This window comes from Hermetia illucens, chromosome 4, assembly GCF_905115235.1.
Source record: "Hermetia illucens chromosome 4, iHerIll2.2.curated.20191125, whole genome shotgun sequence".
Lineage (NCBI taxonomy): Eukaryota > Metazoa > Arthropoda > Insecta > Diptera > Stratiomyidae > Hermetia > Hermetia illucens.
The window spans coordinates 126,939,476-126,954,800 of record NC_051852.1 but is presented as its reverse complement, the minus strand read 5'-3'; the positions used below and the strand labels follow the sequence as shown (position 1 = coordinate 126,954,800).

The 15,325-nt window shown below is 43.0% G+C and overlaps 1 protein-coding gene across 1 annotated transcript; it reads right to left on the bottom strand.

Moving 5' to 3' along the window:
* Positions 1–8,347: 8,347 nt before the first annotated feature.
* On the bottom strand, positions 8,348–8,995 carry LOC119654918 (lysozyme). Its single transcript, XM_038060565.1, has one exon. The coding sequence runs from the start codon at positions 8,909–8,911 to the stop codon at positions 8,453–8,455; it is 459 nt and encodes a 152-aa protein (XP_037916493.1). The 5' UTR covers positions 8,912–8,995; the 3' UTR covers positions 8,348–8,452.
* Positions 8,996–15,325: the final 6,330 nt, after the last annotated feature.

The following is a 15,325-nucleotide window of genomic DNA, read 5'->3' as shown; positions in this document are numbered from 1 at the left end:
CAGTATACGATTTAGACCTGCCTTAGTAAGGACCTCCAGACACCCTGGTTTTGCGCGGGGTCCATCAACTCGATATCCTTAAAAGCTGTCTGAATTCCTGTCCTACGACATTGCTCAATCTCAGGCTGGGTCTGCCTCGTCTCACGTTTTCCTATAGATATTGCCCTTATAGAATTTCCAAGCTCGATCATCCTCATACGAATTAGGTGACCCGTCCACAGCAACCTGTTTAGCCGGATTTTATCCACAACCAGACGGTCATAGTATCGCTCATAGATTTTGTCGTTATGTAGGCTACGGAATCGTTTATCCTCATTTAGATGGCCAACAATTCTTCGGACGATTCTTCTCTCAAATCCGACCAAGAGTTCGCAATTTTTCTTGCTAAGAACCCAGGTCTCCGAGGAATACAGAAGAACTAGGAAGAGCATAGTCTTGTACAGGAAGAGTTTTGACCCTACGGTGAGACGTTTCGAGCGAAACAGTTTTTATAAGTTGAAATGTGCCCTGTTGGGAGCTAACAATCGTGCGCCGATTTCATCGTCACAGCTGTCATCTGTCTCCTATCTTTATTGTTTTCATTTGACCAGTGCTATTTGATGTTGTCGGTTCTTCGTTCTTTGCGCTGACGTTGCCACCATGTACTTCGTCTTGCCTTTATTAATGTGCAGCTCAAGATCTCGTACTACCTGCTCCATTCGGATGGAGGTAAACGGTATATCTCAGTTTGTTCATTTCATAACGACGATACCGTCAGCGTAGGCCAGTAGTCCGGTGGACTTGAGAACAATGGTGCCTCTTCCATTAACACCTACATTGCGAATCATTTTTTCCAGGGCCAGGTTAGAGAGGACGCATGATAGGGCATCCCCTTGTCTTAGGCCGTTGTTGATGTTGAATGATCTTAAAGTGCTCCTGCTGTTTTTATCTAGCTTCGTACATTGATGCCGAATTTCCTCACGGCCGTGTAAACTTTACCCTGGTTATGCTATCATGGGGCGACCTTGAAGTTGATGAAAAGGTGGTGCAACTGATGGCCATATTCCAATAATTTTTCCATCGCTTGCCGCACAGAGAAAATCTGATCTGTTGCCGCAGTGAAGTCTCTTTGGTATGGGCCAATGATGTTCTGGCCGTATGGAAATATCCGACCTAACAAGATAGTGGAGAATATTTTATAGATGGTACTCAGTATCTCTACAATTGCTGCACTGGCTGATATCCCCCTTTTCAGATAATGCTTCGTTGTCACTCGTCAGGCATTAATTCGCTGCCCCACAACTTGATCATCAGCTGATGACCCGCTTGTCGTCGTTGGGTGCCCCTACATTTAACCAATTCGACTGCAATCGGCTACTAGTGACATATGGTTTTCAAGCCGATGAATTGCATGGACTGTTTCTTCCATGCTTTTTGGTGGCAGCATTTGTCAGTCATCTTCAGTTGGCGTGGCCTGGAGGCCACTGCTTCATAACCAGAACACCGGCGATTTCCAACTCCAATATGCCCGTTCTGTTGGAAATCAAATTTCCCTTTTTGTCTCGGCAGGATGATTATCGAGGGGTATAGACTTCATTTTGCTGACTTGTTGGTAAAACTTGCGCGCCTGGTGCGGTTGCTCCCTGTAATTTTCGAAATTTTCGAGTTCACAGATCTATTGGTTCTCCCAGCCTTGCTTTTTCCATCCGTGAAGTCTTTTCTCCGCTCGCTGGAGTTCGTGATAAGTCTCTGCGCGTGCCCACGTCCTTTGAGAATGCAACATTACTCGATATGCAACATTCTTCCGTTCCGTTGCTAGCTTACATTCATCGTCCAACCAGCCGTTCCGACTTTTCTTGCGGCTGGGGCAAAGTATCTTTGTGGCCCTATCAATGATAACGTTCCTCTGGTGGTTGTGAAGATCAAGTGTTGATGCTTCATCTCCAGGGCCTCTGTTAGCTGCGGGTATTGCGGGATCCATTTCGCCCTTATAGGTGTAACGAAGGGCTTTATGGTGAATGACTTCAGTGATGACTTTCACCTGATTGTCAGAGGAGATTTTAGGCGGTGTCGTGATTCGATCCCCGAGCACTATGACAACGAGATGGTAATCCGAGTATATATTGATCAGCCTATATTTTCTGACATTCATCAAGACTCAGAGGAGGCGGCATTCAGTCAACACGTGGTCAATTTGATTGAAAGTGGTCCCTCTGGGACTCTCTCTGTTTGTGGATGGCTTTCGGTGCAAACCAAGTACTTCCAACAACCATTTCACGCGATGCTGAATCCCCAGTCCGTTATCATTGGTATCGCTTTGTAAGTTATGGAAACCAACGTATCGCCTGAATACGGGCTCCGTTCTTACTTAACTGTTGATATCATACTTGGGACAGGTTTCAAGGGTCCGCTCAACTGCCTCGTAGAAAGTATCCTTCTCCCACTCTGCAGTCTCCTCTTTTGGGGCGGGAACGTTAATCAGGGTTAATTTTTTGACTGAATGGAAACCTCATGGTTTGAGCTCGGGGTAGGTTGGATGGCCACTAATATATTATATAATATAGTGGCCCTTCTCCCGGCAACTGGTCGAGCGCATCTGTTATAATTCAGTTAGATTAGTCTTACATTGGGACAGGGTAGGTAAAATCGTAAAATAGATATTTGTATCTTTTTCGTTCTCTTCGACGAAAATACTCTATACACCTCCGATGTCGTCTCAATGCTTCATTTGTCAACAAATCTTTAAGAAATTTTAACTTAGCTTCTAGTAAAACTCTATATGAAAACTCATGCTTAACCTCTTGAATAGGTGGTCCTGTTCTATAGTTTATATAGCATCCACAGAATACAAGTCATCTGGTAACTGGTAGTATCAAATTACTCACAGCGCCACGAGGAAATAGAACCTGAATAGTTTGGCAATGATATCGTCCAAAGCCGTTAACTTAGCGTTATTGGTAGTTATTTTGACTCTATTTTTATCTAAAATTTATTGAACGACATAACGCTGTGTTTTCCCACGTGAAGTCATGGAAGCTGCTTAGTATCAAGATGTTAACTTCTAGGCAAATTCCACAACTGAAAACTAAATTCCACCAACCCCCAAAAAAAATCCTGCCAACCGGTTTTCCTGATCCAGTTTTAAAAGCAAATTGCAGCATTTACAGTTTGATTTTTAAATGGTCCATTAAGTGTAATTTTGGAGATGTTATAATCATTTCCAGTTTTTAAGACGTTTCCCTTCACACATTTCACTTTTCGAGAATTTATTTGCAAAACATTCTTGAATCGGGCATGAAAAAAAGATGACCAAAAGACGTGGACCAAAATTTCACATATGCAGGTGCACCAACCTGTTTCTCTTATGCTAATAGGGGTTGTTTGATTCATGAGTCTTTTACAGATGGGCTTAGTATGGTTTACTGTGCCGAATAAAAACGGAAAGTTATGGAAATTTTATGCAAAATGTTAACGCTCACAGTCTTCCAAGGTATTTTATAATTTATATTATTTGATCTGAAATATGAGCAGATACTGATTTTAATAATAACAACACTTTCAGCTAATAAAAGAAAAGCATCTCCTTACTATAGCCGCATTAAAGTGCATGGACTGGATTCTTTGCCTTTGTTAAGTTATTGTTTTTATAACAAGTTTATTAAATTAGTTGATTTCATAATAAATATGGTATCTGCTTTGAATTTCAGGCTTCATTGAATTTTGGGTCGTCTGTCGGTTTGACTGATCCATATACGGGGTACGGTGTTGCCTTTATCATAGTTAGCGGGCGTTACTTGTAGATCAGGTTAAAACTTTGATAACCAGATAGTATATATGGTTGCCATTTACCCCTTAGTGGGGTATAGAGCATCATCCACATCTGCGTGCGTTCGTTCCAGGTTACTTGAAATGCACTTCAGCTCTGCCATGATTTCCCGAGCAGCATGCACTCCTTTTCTACTGTTCTGCGCCATGTGCCCTTGGGGTGAGCCACCCATCGGTCATCTTGTATTCCAATGCATCGCATAGCCAACAATGTAATTGTAACCCCCCTTAATGTGTGACCTATCTACTGCCACTTTCGCCTTTCGATCGCTGAGCGTCTGAGTCCCAGGTTTGGGCGCCGACCAAGTTCTATGTTTGTGACAGCAATAGGTCAGTATACTCCGATGATAAAACGCCGACAGGTGTTGGCGAAGGCATGGATCCTTCGAGTGACAGTATACTCCACCAATTGAGCAACACAGAACGAACATCAGCACACAATAGCCTCAACTTGATTTTGGTGTAAAGATTTTTCCAGATTTTAGACAGGGCAACGAAAGGTCTAGCGCTGCTAATGTGTCGGTAAACATCCAGTTCGGTGCCAGCATCGACAGAAACTACGCTTTCAGATATACAAATTGATTGACGCTTTCGATGCTCTGCCCATTAACGCAAATAGCGATAGTGGGATGACCCGTCGGACTGAAAACCTTTATGTTGTTGGTTTTTTTCTCCAATCCAACTTTGCCTGCCTCTTTTCCCAAATGCAGAGCCATGAACGTCTCCGATAACAAGAAGAAATAATATCGATGACAACATACAACCCTGGCGGACTCCTCTGAGATTTCACCTCGATGCAGTGGCATTATATGTTGTTCTGATAATTGTTATTATTTTCTCGGGAATGCCCCTCCTCCGTAGAGCACTCCAGATACACTCCATGTTCACAGTATTGAAAAATTTCTCGAAATCGATGAAGAACAGGTGAAGTGAAAATCTAAACTCCGCGCACTACTCCACAATGCTGCGCAGGGTATTGATGTGATAAACTCAGGAGGATCCAGAGGGGAAACCAGCCTGTTCTCTATCAATGACGCTTTCGAGATGTTCTTTGATGCGTTCCAGAATTTTTTAATTATCATCTTTGCGAAGGCACGGAACACCCAAATACCCCTCCAATTTTCCCACTCAAAACGGATCTTAATGATCATAACCCTCTTCCACTTCCTGGGAAAGATCCCGGATTCCCAAGATTTCCATATGAGTGGAAGTAGTAGATCTACGGTAACTGCAGGTGTAGCAACAAATAAATTAAGCCCCGCGGCTTTACTCCGTTCGGATGCATTGATGGTCGAAATTATTACTCTTCTCCCTTGGGGTGTCAGTCCGTATTCTCATGTTAATGTGACTAGCCATTTCATGCACAAAGGGAAAACCCCACCGGATGTGATACGGTTAAAAACCATGGCAAAGCGTTCTTTCACCTCTTCATTCATTCATAATCTTGGATGAGAAGTCGACCATTGACGTCCTTGGCAGGATTATTTCCGACCACATGCATTTCGTGCTGCGGTATACACTTCTGAAATAATTACGTTCTACGACATCTTCCACTTCCTTGACCAACGCAATAGCAAATTCCCTTTTGTCCCGGTGCGACTACGCACAACTTCTCGGGATTTCCCTCGGTACCGGAGTTCGAAGGCATGACGCCCGCCATTACTTGCAGCGGTCAAAAGAGCTCTCAATCCCTTCTGTTCATCGATCTACCTCCACGATTCCGTAGTCAGTCAGGACTAACCTTCAATTAATAAAAAACTCCGAATTTTTAAATTCGTAAACTAATTACCTCCCAATTTATGTATTAGGCCAATTAATCAAATAAAATTAAAAAGCCCAGACTTTTGTTTCCTTCAAACACAGATAATAATGAAACAGTTTGATGGCAAAAACCCTGTTTCTCACATTCTCTATTCATCCCATAGGAGCTTAATCTAACACCCTGATGACAGGCGGACTATCGAATACCTCCCGGCTACTGTCAATAATTACTTTCTAAAACTCTGTACTGACGCCTATGACAAGCAATACATTGTTTTCGCGGTTGCCCCGATTCTCCAGAGATGACAGTGATAGGTTTTGCTGACGATATAGCATTGATTTTGCTTGCAAAACTTCTGGGCGATGGAAAATGATTTAGCATGAGCACCTAAACCATTTTTTAGTGCTACGGAAGATTGGTATCTGGAGTTTTCGTATTTACTTATAAAGTCGGTAATTATGGTTTTTTGCCGATTCTACCAACCACAAATTTGAGTAAAAGTCGAGCCGAGGATATGGAAAGTGCCTGCTTTTGCTCCTATTACTATGCAGGTAGGTCACCAGTTGACTTCAAGCTGATTTCGACCCGTTTTAGGAATAAAGTTCTGCTGGTTTTATGCCTGAGAGTCCATGTTAGGAAAGGCTTAGCTACTTCAATGGGCCCTGAGCCGAGGGTAGTTTTTGTTCATCCGATGGACCTCTTGATCTCATCAGCCGGGAGTTCTAAGACACTAATAATTAGTCAATTCCTTACCTCTAAAGAACGCTTATTTCCACAAATTGTTGTTGGAGTAGTATTGCGTACACTTTTCAAGAATTTCAAGAGTCACACGTCGAACCAGGAAGGCAAACAGCGGATCGAGCGGAACCTTCGCGAGTTGAAGCAGAGGTGGAAACTAGAACAAGCAGAACATTGTGCGGGACGGATCGCTCAGGATATTCGAAACCAACTGGTGCGAGGAGTCAGAGGAGCCGCACGTGATGCCTCTGAATCCGGAACCTCTCCAGGAACTAGGTTTGCCATGTTAAAATAGAAATAAAAACTCTTAAAAATATATTGTTATTTTGATTGGTTTAGGCCCATCGACAACGTAGGAGCAAAAGCCATATGAGGCTGGGAGCAACCCTTAAAAACATATAAACTAGGGAAGCTAGCAAATCACGAATGTACTGCTACACTTTAGGAAAGAGGTTCCAAGATGCATGGTTACATAATACACATAATAATGCCATGAATATTGGAATGCTATCAGCTCCTTGATCACCAAGAAATGACGATTAGGAAAAGTATAAAAAACTCCTGAAGGGTGGATGGATTTTAGTAATAAATCATTCGAGACAGGAAGACAAGTCTTTTTATACAGAATACATAGACCCGCTCTATAAACAAGGCACTAACTTCACAGATACCATTCTTACAGACCTCAAATTATAACAAAATCAAATAAATCATTCTATAAAAAAACATTTAGCTTTCCACAAGTATATGGAGATGAAAATAAAACCCAAATTACAGATATGTTAAGACCTTCTTGGCAAATTACCAGTCCGCAGCAGCAAGAGAGGAAGGCCTCATCATCGATCACGCACGTGTTTGTGACATAGTCTGAGCAGTGCTGCATAACACATTCTCTTGCTTTGCTAGATAGCCAGCTGGAAGCTAATGCGGGCTTCATTGCATAGGCCTGCTCTTTTTCGGGCTAGTCGATCCTATTTATTGTCCTGTGAGCCAGCCACCCTTCTAGCTTTGTGACAGACTGATGAAATGTTAACTGATTTCCCAGTTTTTAGGCCTTCTATTGGGGAATGTGTATGCCCTCGGCATAGATGCGTCGAGCTTTGCCAATGCATTACTTTGTATGGAGAGCTGTCTGCCTTGTTAGGCTACTCTAGACACACTTCCAAAATTGCTTCTTTATTACAACACTTTGCAGTCTCAAGCCTAATGGCAAACAAGATGGTCAAACATATCCTTAAACTATCGCAGTGTGAGACTTGGTGGGGTATAGCAACTAGACACATATACTCGTATCCCGCGTGTCTGCACCAAAAAGAAGCGCCTAATCAACACACCTATATTGCCATCAGCCTATCGAATCTGTGACTGACGCATTACCATAAAGTAGGATACTTATAATGACAGTTTCTCCCGAATTCCTAAGTGACCTGCAAAAGTAAGTCCTGAGTGACCCTAGAATGATTGAAGTTAATTGAATAAACTTGTTTATCCCGCTGCAGTTGACCTTTCCAATTTCCGGCCTCAAAATACCATCCGCGCTATGTCCACATATATAAACTAACCACAATAATTTACCATTCCTCACGTCTTTGTAACTGAATAAATAAGCGATCAAAATTAAAACCTAGTGACGTCTGACTAACGTAGTTACTAGCGTAGTGTCTGGCTTATTTGTGAAAGCCTATTTAATTGACTTACAAGACCTGTAGCCAGAAATAGTACCCAATTAGTATTCATTTTTTTAATAATCTTCAAAAGAAAAACAAATGTCTGTGCATAATTATACCTCTTTTTCAGGTTTTCGAAGATTTCGGGTGTTAATGGGTTAGACACCAAAGCCAGACATTATGGCGAGGAGAGGCAAAAGAACAAATAGAATAAATATTTATAAAAGGGGAACAACAAAAAAAATCCCAAATACAATAAAATATAATATCTTTGAGAAGATCTCAAAAAGTGAACGTGATTCTTGAAAATGCAAATGACCAAAGATATAAGACGTTGACCCAGAGTGCTATCTTTTGATTATGTAACATGGTTTCGTCTATTAATCGGTCACGTGGCAAAAATCCAGGCGCTATTTCTTTTATTAACATTACTTTATTTAACACTTAGTAACTATCTTACGTCCTAATATTCTAAACTATTCTATTTTCCATAATAGAGGTTGTTATAGCTCCTGAAGCAGTTCTCCACACTGGGCGCGTTACCCTGGCAATGTCCGGACCAGCCGTACCAGGCACTTAATCCTTGCTTCCTGAACACGGTTACAGCACAGCGGATTGAATGGGTCATGTCATTGGAGAGGAGCATTCGGCAGGGAATACGGCACATGTTATGCGATGGACCATCCCCGGAGCACCAATATCGGCTGTTGATCTGGAACAATCCATAATCCCGTGAGCCATCTGTGTTTGGAGGTCCGACGACGTTCGTCCTGAAGGAACTCTCATGTTCAATCAGACACACCCAGTCGGCTAAATCTTTCCTGGGAAATCCATATTTCAGCAGCATATTAGCTACTCCACACCGGCTCATCTTCGCCGCTAATCCTTGGCTTGCGCAAAAGAGGATAACAAACAAAACGCAAAGACTTAAAGTTCTCATGGTGAATGCGGGACTGATTTCTTAACTATTCTAGTTTTTGGAATGATCTTTAGGCGAAGATCGATCTGAAACTGATCTAGATGCGAAAATGCCATTTGGCTTTTATATCGGATTCTGAATCGATACTTTATTGAAATTCAGCGAAAGTGCAGAGCAAAAAAGGCTGCTCCGATGGATATCAGGACCAGCTTGATATGTGAGGTGATCGCGGCTTCTGCAAGATTTAATTGTACTTGTTGCCATGGCGCGTTTCCAGTTTAGATTCTTTCTTTCCTTCCAACTTGATGGGTAACCTCATAAAGTATCTTCGATTTTATATCTCTCATTTGCGCATCTTTGTCATTTGTAAATGTAAATTATTTGAATATTCAGAATTTTACTCAAAGTTATGTACCATGATCTGGCGGTGTTGGGAACTTGTTTGTAGACAAAAGAGGGGGCACGCATTTGTTGATTTTATGAGTTTTTTAGTCCAGTAAACAATAGCGAGTAATATTTGAATATCAATTCATGTGGTTTCCATAACTTTATTTATTTTTAATTGGGTCTACTGATAACAGACTGGAAATATGTTTGAGGGTTTTGTAGAATTCTAGAAGTCAGTGCAACACTTAATTTGAATATTGGTTTCTTTTTCATCTCTCTCGTAGTTTTCAGGGAAATTACTCCTAATGCAATGTCATTCTGAGGAAACTTAGACATCACACTTCTTGACAGCGCTTCGGAAATATCCCGGAAAGATATTATTATAAATCCATCCAAATCTGCTTCGAAAAACGATGGATGGGATGTTAAAAATTATTCGTAAATGGGATGGGATGGGATGTTAAAAATTATTCGTAAAGGTGCCCTCCAGGGCAAAAGTTATCAAAAGCTGTCCGACCAGAACCTAGGCGATGTAGTTAAAAACCATCGCAAATTGCAAATGTGATTTGAAAAATGATAGCTAATGCGACTGTAAAGCCAACAACCACTCTTCATAATCTTAACCAAGCGACGCCGTGTCAATGGGTAGACGATATAGCGATCTTAGCGAACTCAAAATCCTGTACATCCTCAAAACAAAACAAAACAATAGAAAACTTTTCAGATTTTATGCAAAACAAAATCTTATTAAAATCGGGTTACTGTCTGTTGTCTGTCCTCCCATCTGTCTTTGCTTTGGCTGGGGGAAATTCATCATGGATACGCACCTAGAATTGAAGACGTTCATTCCGGGCTTCCATCATCATCATCAACGGCGTAACAACAGGTATACGGTCTAGGCCTGCCTTAATAAGGACATCCCCGTTTTTCGCCGAGGTCCACCAATTCGATATCTCTAAAAGCCATCGCTCCATCTTATGCGGGGACTGCCTCTTCTTCTTTTTCTACCATAGATATTGCCCTTATAGACTTTCCGGTCTGGATCATCCACATCCATACAGATTAACCGACGCGCTCACCGTAACCTCTTGAACCGGAATTTATCCACAACCTGATAGTCATCGATCGTCCATCCTCATGTAGAGGACGAAAAATTCGTCGGAGGATTGTTTTCTCGAAGCTAGGTCTCCGAGGAATACATAAGGACTGGCAAGATCATTGTCTTGTACAGTAAGAGCTTTGACCCTATGGTGAGACGTTTCGAGCGAAACAATTTTTGTAAGCTGAAATAGGCTCTGTTGGCTGCCAACAACCGTGCGCGGATTTCATCGTCATAGCTGTTATCGGCTTTGATTTTCGACCCTCGATAGGAGAAATTATCAACGGTCTCAAAACTGTAGTCTCCTATCTTTACTTTTCCCGTCTGATCAGTGCGGTCTGCTGTTGTTGGTTGGTTGGTTTTCGGTGCTGACGTTGTCACAATATATTTTGTCTTGCCTTCATTGCTAAATAGGAGAAATTATCCACGGTCTCAAAGTTATAGTCTTCTGTCTTTATTCTTCCCGTTTGACCAGTGTGGTTTGATGCTGTTGGTTGGTTGGTTTTTGGTGCTGACGTTGCAACCATATATTTTGTCTTGCCTTCATTGATGTGCAGCTCAAGATATCGCGTCGCCTATTCGATCTGGATGAAGGCAGTTTGTACGTCTCGGGTGGTTCTTCCCATGATGTCGATATCGTCAGCATATGCCAGTAGTTGGGTGGACTTTAAGAGGATTGTACCTCTGTCATTTAGATCAGCATCACGGATCACCTTCTCCAGGGGCAGGTTAAAGAGGACGCATGATAGCGCATCCCTTGTCGTAGACCGTTGTTGATGTCGAATGGTTTTGAGAGTGATCTTGGTGCTTTTATTTGGTCTCGCACATTTTTCAGAGTCAGCCTAGTCAGTCTTATAAATCTCGTCGGGATACCGAATTCTTTCATGAGCCTCTACAGTTTTACCCTGGCTATGCTATCATAAGCGGCTCTAAACTCAAAGAATAGATGGTGCAACTGGTGTCCATATTCCAGCAATTTTTCCATCGCTTGCCGCACAGAGAAAATCTGATCTGTAGCTGATTTGCCTACAGTGAAGCCTCTTTGGTATGGGCCAATGATTTTCTGGGCGTATGGGGCTATCCGGCCTAGCAAGATAGAGAAGAATATCTTACAGATGGCACTCAGCAACGTGATACCTTTATTATTGCCGCACTGTGTGATATACCCCTTTTTATATATGAGACAGATAATGCCTCGTTGCCAATCGTCAGCCATTGATTCACTGTCCTATACCTTGAGCACAAGTTGATGAACCACTTGGTGTAACTGGTCGCCTCCAAATTAACTAATTCTTCTGTAATTCCATCGGCTCCTGGCAACTTATCATTTTTAAACCGATGAATTCCACACTCTGTTTCTTCTATACTTTGTGGTGGTAGTATTTGACTGTCGTCTTCAGTTGGCGGGACCTCCAACTCGCCGACGTTCTGGTTGTTCAGTAGTTCATCAAAGTGCTCAGCCCATCGCTCCAATATGCCCATTCTGTCGGAAATCAGATTTCCCTCTGTCCCGACAGGATGAGCATCGGGGTGTATAACGCTTCATCCTGCTGACTTGTTGGTAAAACTTGCGCGCCTGGTGCGGTTGCTCCCTGTACTTTTCTAGTTCACAGACTTGTTCGCTCTCCCAGGCTTTCTTTCTCCGTCTGTGAAGTCGCTTCTCCGCTCGTCGGAATTCGTGATAAGTTTCCGCGCATGCCCGCGTTTTTTGAGAATGCAACATTACTCGGTATGTAGCATTCTTCCGTTCCGTTGTTAGCTTACATTCATCGTCATACCAGCCCTTCCGACTCCTTTTGCGGCTGGGGCCAAGTATGTTTCCGGCCGTATTTATGATAACGTTCTTCAGGTGATTGTGAAGATCATTTGTTAATGCTTCATCTCCAGAATTTCTATTGATTGCGGTTATTGCGGGATCCATTTCCCTCTTATAGGTGTCGCGGAGGGCTATGTTGTGGATGGCTTCAGTGTTAACTCTGACCTGATTGTCAGAGGCGATTCTGGGTGGTGTTGTTATTCGAGTTCGGAGCAGCATGCCAACGAAATAGTGATCCGAATCTATATTCGCCCCTTATATATTCTGACACTCATCAAGGCTGAGAGGTGGCGGCGTTTGATCAGCACGTGATCAGTTTGGTTCAAAGTGTTCCCGTTTGAAGAGTTTGTTTATAGACCGCTTTCCGCGCAAACCAGGTACGTCCAACAACCATTTCGTGTGACCCTGCTAATTGAATAATCCGCAGTCCGTTATCATTTGTATTTTCGTGTAAGCTATGGGAGCCAACGTATCGCCTGAATACGGGTTCCCCCGCCCACCCTCCCTCCACGTCTTAAAATCCTAACTATGATTTTCAGATCATATCTGGGACAGGCTTCGAGGGTTCGTTCGACTGCCTCGTAGAAGGTATCCTTCTCCAACTCTCCAGTTTCCTCTGTAGGGCCGTGAACGTTAATGAGGCTTATATTTCTAGATTTGCCTCGCAGGCGCAGAATTCGTAACCGTTCACCTATGTTTTCAAAGCCGTTAAAAGCAGGTTTCAGTTTTTGGTTGGCTAGGAAACCTACTCCGGACACATGGTTTACTGGATGGTCGCTATAATACATGGTGTAACGACTCTTCTCCAGGAAACCGGTCCCTGTCTAACGCATCCCTGCAAAGCTCATCAGCCCTATATTGAGACAAGGTATCGGCCAGCTGCTTGGCAGCTCCATCTCTGTACAGGGAGCGCATCTTTCATGAGAAAATGCGCAAATCGTTATTCCGTTTTCGTTGCGGGGTTCGTCGTTTTAACATCCATCCATTCCGAGGCTCCTTTTGTGTCTTCATAACAAGTTGTTTTCCATGTAATGTTGTCAGCTCTACCCAACCCCCTAACCTGCTGTCCCCTTTTTAGACGCGGGAGGTTCACCTTCACCTCTCATCTTCTCCGTTTGCAGCTTTTCTTTGAGAAATAACTCCCAGGGGTCACCACGTGAACGTGGAGATAGGATTTGGAAGTAGAGCTGTTGGTGTTGGTTCAGCAGGCGCCTTCACCGACTAAAACCTCCCATATTTTCTCCACACTCTCTCTGCGGAACCACGGTTCTGGTATTGCTCCGCGGGCTGCTGAATTTATTAACTGATCATGAAATAGCTGCTTTTGTTTTATAATATGTTAATTGCATTAGCTTAGATTCTATCCCTCCGTTCAGCTCCTGCTTCTTTTAGCTATTGGTACATCTGTTTCTCCGCTCCAACTACTGCATTTCACGCGGTAACCGATTTCACCATATTGCTAATGAGATTTTACACTGTTAATGCGGACCCTAGCTCATTGCTGAGGTTTCTTTTTGAGCAGACGAAGAAAACGTGTTCTGCTGCACCTTCACATCTAGGACAATATGGCGATTCATCCAAACCGGATCGCTCAGTTTACTTACTAAGGCTCGCTTCCTGCTCCTCGTACAAGCGGCTTGCTTCATCGGCTAAAACATCCACTGGAATTATCCAACTCCACGCTGCATCGTACGATGTTGTCCAGTACGCGGAACATGTGCAGAGAGCACTTAGCCGATATGCAGCTTGAAACTGTATGCAATTTTCTACAATTTTTATCGCAGATACTTTATCTTTCGGTCGTATTTTCGATTGCTCAATTTCCGCAGAACTAGATTTTCGTTTTGCCGCTTCTGAATTTCGCCGAAGTCGAGTCTTTAAGGCTTGGCAGATGTCGGCTTTTGTGGTGATCTCATGTAGGTTCTTGTATTTTATCAGCATGGAGTCCTGGCTAACTTTTACGTCCGCTGCTTTGCCCAGTGACGACAGGATCTTTTTATGGAGATTGTGGGTCTTAATCCCGCCAGGTCTAAGCTCAACGAGTGAGTCGTCTTTCTATGTATGTCGAATTCGGATCACATCTTGATTTTTTAATTAACGCATACAGCCTCGATATCTTTTGCGGCCTTCTTTCTCTCTCTACTTTCACGGGGTTAGTTTGCTGATTGCACCGAATGTGTTTTTCTCTTCTTCCACTTTCCAATGAGGATTCTCTATTAGTCTCCCTATACCATTTGCGGAGCTTGATATTTCTTTTTCGTCTCAAAGTGATCCACTGCTGAACTAACACCTTTAATTCGAGTTCCTATCGAAGGAATTGATCATAAGTCGCTAGGAGCCGATGAAGTTACAACTTGTACTCAAGGTATGGAACAGCGCATCAATGTCTGACGAGGCATTATCTGTGTCATACACAAACATGGGGATATCACACGTTGTTGAGTACCACCTATAAGATATTCTCCGCTATTTCGCTAGACCGGATAGCCCCATACACCCACAACATCATTGGCCCATACCAAAGAGGCTTCGCTCCAGGTAAATCAGCTACAGAGCAGATTTTCTCTCAGCGGCAAGCGATGGAAAAAAGGTTGGAATATGGACATCAGTGCACCATCTTTTCATCGACTTTAAAGCCGCCTATGATAGCATAGCGAGGGTAAAACTGTACACGGCCATGAGGGAAATCGGTATCCCGACGAAATTGATAAGACTGACTAAATTGACCATGACCAATGAGCGAGGCTAGATAAAAGCAGCAGGATCACTTTCAAGGGCATTCGACATCGACAACGGTCTATGACATGGGGATGCCCTATCATGCGTCCTCTTTAACTTGGCCCTCGAGAAAGTGATCCGTGATGCTGAGGTAAATACAAGAGGTGCGATCCTCTTTAAGTCCGCCCAACTACTGGCCTATGCTGACGATATCGACATCATGGAAGGAACGACCCGGGGCATACAAACTGCTTTCATCCAGATCGAGCAGGCAGCAATTAGCGCGAGATCGTAGGCTGCACATCAATGAAGGCAAGACAAAATATATGGTGGCAATGTCAGCACCGAAAACCAACCAACCAACAACATCAAACCGCACTGATCAAACAGGAAGAAAGATCCTATCTAGGGTCGA